The 3,394-nt window shown below is 56.1% G+C and overlaps 1 protein-coding gene across 1 annotated transcript in view; it reads left to right on the top strand.

Moving 5' to 3' along the window:
• Window positions 1-1,903, top strand: part of NSD1 (nuclear receptor binding SET domain protein 1) — a gene marked incomplete at its 5' end in the record, with an annotated part of 41,832 nt that extends 39,929 nt beyond the window's left edge. The window contains 2 exon segments of the mRNA XM_010284956.1: window positions 1-3; window positions 6-1,903. The exon segment at window positions 1-3 is cut by the window's left edge and continues 429 nt beyond it. Of these exon segments, the coding sequence (XP_010283258.1) occupies window positions 1-3; window positions 6-1,903 (1,901 nt within the window).
• Window positions 1,904-3,394: the final 1,491 nt, after the last annotated feature.

Consider the following 3,394-nt stretch of genomic DNA (forward strand, 5'->3'; position numbering starts at 1 on the left):
CCCCCGGCCCCTTGGGCTGCCTCCCCCAGACAACCCGCCCGCCACCCTGGCGCTGAGACTGCCACCATCAAATAAACCCCCCACCACCTTGTCACTGAGGCTGAAACCATCCAACAAACCCCCCACCACCCTCTCTCTCCGGCTGCAGCCTTCAGACAAGCCTCCCACCACCCTGTCGCTCCGCCTGCAGCCATCGGACAGGCCCCAGGCTGCCCTGTCCCTAAGGCTGCAGTCAGAGAAACAACCCATCATCGTAGCGCTGAGGCCTCAGCAGCCCGACAAACCTCCCACCAATGCGGTGCTGTGGCCACTGGACGAGTCCTCCAGTGATGCCTCACAGCCTCACCTGCCGAGCAAATCTCCTCCGGGAACTCCGCAGTCATCGGACGAGTCGCTTGTTACTTCTGGGGCCCTGCAACTCCAGCTGTCAGATGAGCCTCTTGCTGCCCCTGGGGTTTTGGGGTTATCGGACAAGTCTCTCATTGACACCAGGACCCAGCAGCCTGAGCTGCTGGATGAGTTCCCAACGAAATGCCTGCATCCTCAACTGTCGGACAGACTTCTTGCCACAGTGGGGACCCTGCAGTCCCAGCCAGTGGATGAGCCTACTGCAGCTGATCAGCCTCAGCCATTGGACAAAGTTTCTGCCCCGAGTATGAAGCCTCAGTCTCTGGAAAAGGCTCCCAGCTCTGTGGTGCTGCAGGTCCCAGCATCAGAAATGGCTCCCGGTCCTGGGGTGCTGTGGCCTCTGCCCATAGAGAAAGTCCCCAGCTCCCTGGTCTCTCGGATCCTGCCCACAGAGAAGGTTCCTGGATTGGCTGTGCCACGGCCCCTACCTCCAGAGAAGGCTTCCTTCTCTGGGGCAGTGTGGGTCCCAGACATGGAGAAGGCTCCCAGCTCGGGGGTGCCCCGTCCCCTGCTTTCAGAGAAGGCTTCTGCCTCAGGGATGCCACGGATCCTGCCCACAGAGAAGGCTCCCAGCTTAGGGGCACCACGGCCCCTGCCTCTGGAGAAGGCTCCTGGCTCCCGGTCACCACATGTCCTGCCCATGGAGAAGGCTCTCGGCTCGGGTGCCTTGCGGATCCCACTCACACAGAAGGCACTCGCCCCAGGGATGCTGCGGCCCCTGCCTCCAGAGAAGGCTGCTGACTCTGGGGCCCTGCGAGTCCTGCCTCCGGAGAAGGCTCTCAGCTCCGGGGCTGCCCGGCCTCAGCTCTTGGAGAGGCCTCTCACTCTTACAGCCCCGTGGCCTCAGGCATCAGACAAGCTGGCTGCTGCCGTGGCTCCTCGGCCTCAAGCCTTGGACAAGCCTCCAGCTGCATTGGCTCCGAGGCTGTTGCTGTCAGAGAAGGCACTGCGACCCGTTGACCAGAATGCACAACTGAAGGAGAGGGGAGCCCTGGCTGTGGAGCTGAGTCCCCAGCAGAAAGAGAGGACCATGCTAGCTGGTGAGCAAATCTCTTGGTCTGCTGGGAAGGCGGTGATGCATGTCGGACAGGTACCTTGGCCTACAGAGAAATTACAGATGCATGAGCAAACCCACTGGCCCACTGCAAAAGCCCTGACGCCTGCAGAGCAGCCTCCCCGGACAGCAGAGAAACTACCAGAGCCAACCCTTCAACCCGGCTGGGAGGTGGCCTCAGCCCCCGCAGAGCAAACCCCTTGGACATCAGAGAGATTGCGTGCATTTGAGCAGACCCCTCGGCCAGCCAGGGAAGCACCGGTGCCCCCAGAGGAGATGCAGTGGCTTGTCACGAACATTCAGACAATTGACCAGATTTCTTGGCTGAGTGGAAAAGCACAGACTCCTCAGGGGCAGGACCCTTTACCTGAACAAAACACAGCGCTAGCCCGTAACCAGGATTCTGTCTGTCGTGAGTTGGCCGACTCAGAGCCAAAGTGAGGTTGGTGAATATGGAAGGCAGGTTTCAGTCTTTTAATGTTTAGGGAGGGGAATCTTTGTGTTTTGGTTTTTGTTTTTTTTTTTTTAAATTCACTTCCCTGAGCCCAGCCCCTAACCCATGCACATCCCATCCGTATTCTCTTGTGACATGAGCAAGGACATTCACTTAAGTCTGAGTGTGGCCCAGCTGAAGGGAGAGAGTATCCATGACCTTTTCCTCTTCCTTTTACAAATGATAAAGCTGAAATAAAGAGTCCACTCTGGGTAAAAATCTCCAACTCCATTGAAATGGTCACATTACTGATCCAGCGTGTTTGAGTTCCAGGTCTGATTCGTAGACGGGTTCCCAGGCACATCTAGGGGCCTTGCTCTTGTTACTGTATTTAGAGGAAGCAGATCAGTCAGGCTGCCCTGGGACTGGAAATGTGTCGGGGATCAGGCGGTGAGCAGTCAGGTGTATGCCCTTGCTGGACTCTGTGGAACCAGGGAAGGGGGTTTATCTGTCATCTGCCCAGGTCTCTGTCCCTGCAAGGTGTTGCTTTGTGAGGTTTGTCCGTACGTTTGCTGGGACCTGCTGCGTGCGTGGTTCACTGAAGGACAGGTATCATCTCCAGCTGGGCTGGGAGAGGAGCCTGCTGCACTTACTCAGTGCAGTTTTCTCCAGCAATACGCAATATCCGTTCAGGCTCCTTTGTACAAAGCTGCAACTGGCCAGGCCTGAGAAACGGGGAATCTGAAGGAGGTCAGGGAAAAAGGTATCTTAGAAGAAGCCATCAGGCAGTTTTTTCATTCTTGTGTCTTAATCCTTTAGCACAGGACATGCAGAGTGTTTTCCAGCGCTCGAAAAGACTGTGACCTATAAAGCAGCAATAGCAGAGTAGGGCAGAGTGGATTTCCGCAAGGTGCTGAGCACTGCCCTGACAGGGTAGTGGTGCTCCCTTTCAAATTTCCATCCAGTCTCTTCTTGACTTCTGTCATCACCGTGAGCCAGCAGACTGAGCAGACTTTTCTCCCTTGCCCCAGATGTGTTCAGGACGTGTTTGCATCACACCTGGTCTTCCCAGCAGCAGGACACACTGCCGAGCTGCAAGTGAAGCCTGTACCGTTTGCTGCGCAGCGCGGAGGCAAGGGTGCCGTAGCTGTATCGGGACCCATCTCAACACCTTCCCCTTGAGTAGCTTCTGGCTTAACTCTTCTACAACCAAAGGAGACTTGAATTAACTGGACTGTGTTGGTGTGCGTGTGTGTGCGCGTGTGTGTGTCCTTCCAATTGAATAGTAGTTCTCACACTGGAACACAGTGGGCTCCATCAGCTGGCTGGCTTGCTTTTTTCCTCTTCTCCCTTTTCCAGTTAAGGAGATGTTTAGTACCTGGTGGTCATCAGGCTGGTGTCCAGACTAGGCCTGCTGAAAGCCATTTACTCAAGCATTGAGGCAGAAGTTTGGTTGGCCATGGTACTCCTGGGGCAATCTGTAGAATTCCAGGGATCTG

Source organism: Phaethon lepturus, unplaced genomic scaffold (assembly GCF_000687285.1).
Source record: "Phaethon lepturus isolate BGI_N335 unplaced genomic scaffold, ASM68728v1 scaffold33280, whole genome shotgun sequence".
In the NCBI taxonomy this organism is placed as follows: Eukaryota; Metazoa; Chordata; class Aves; order Phaethontiformes; family Phaethontidae; genus Phaethon; species Phaethon lepturus.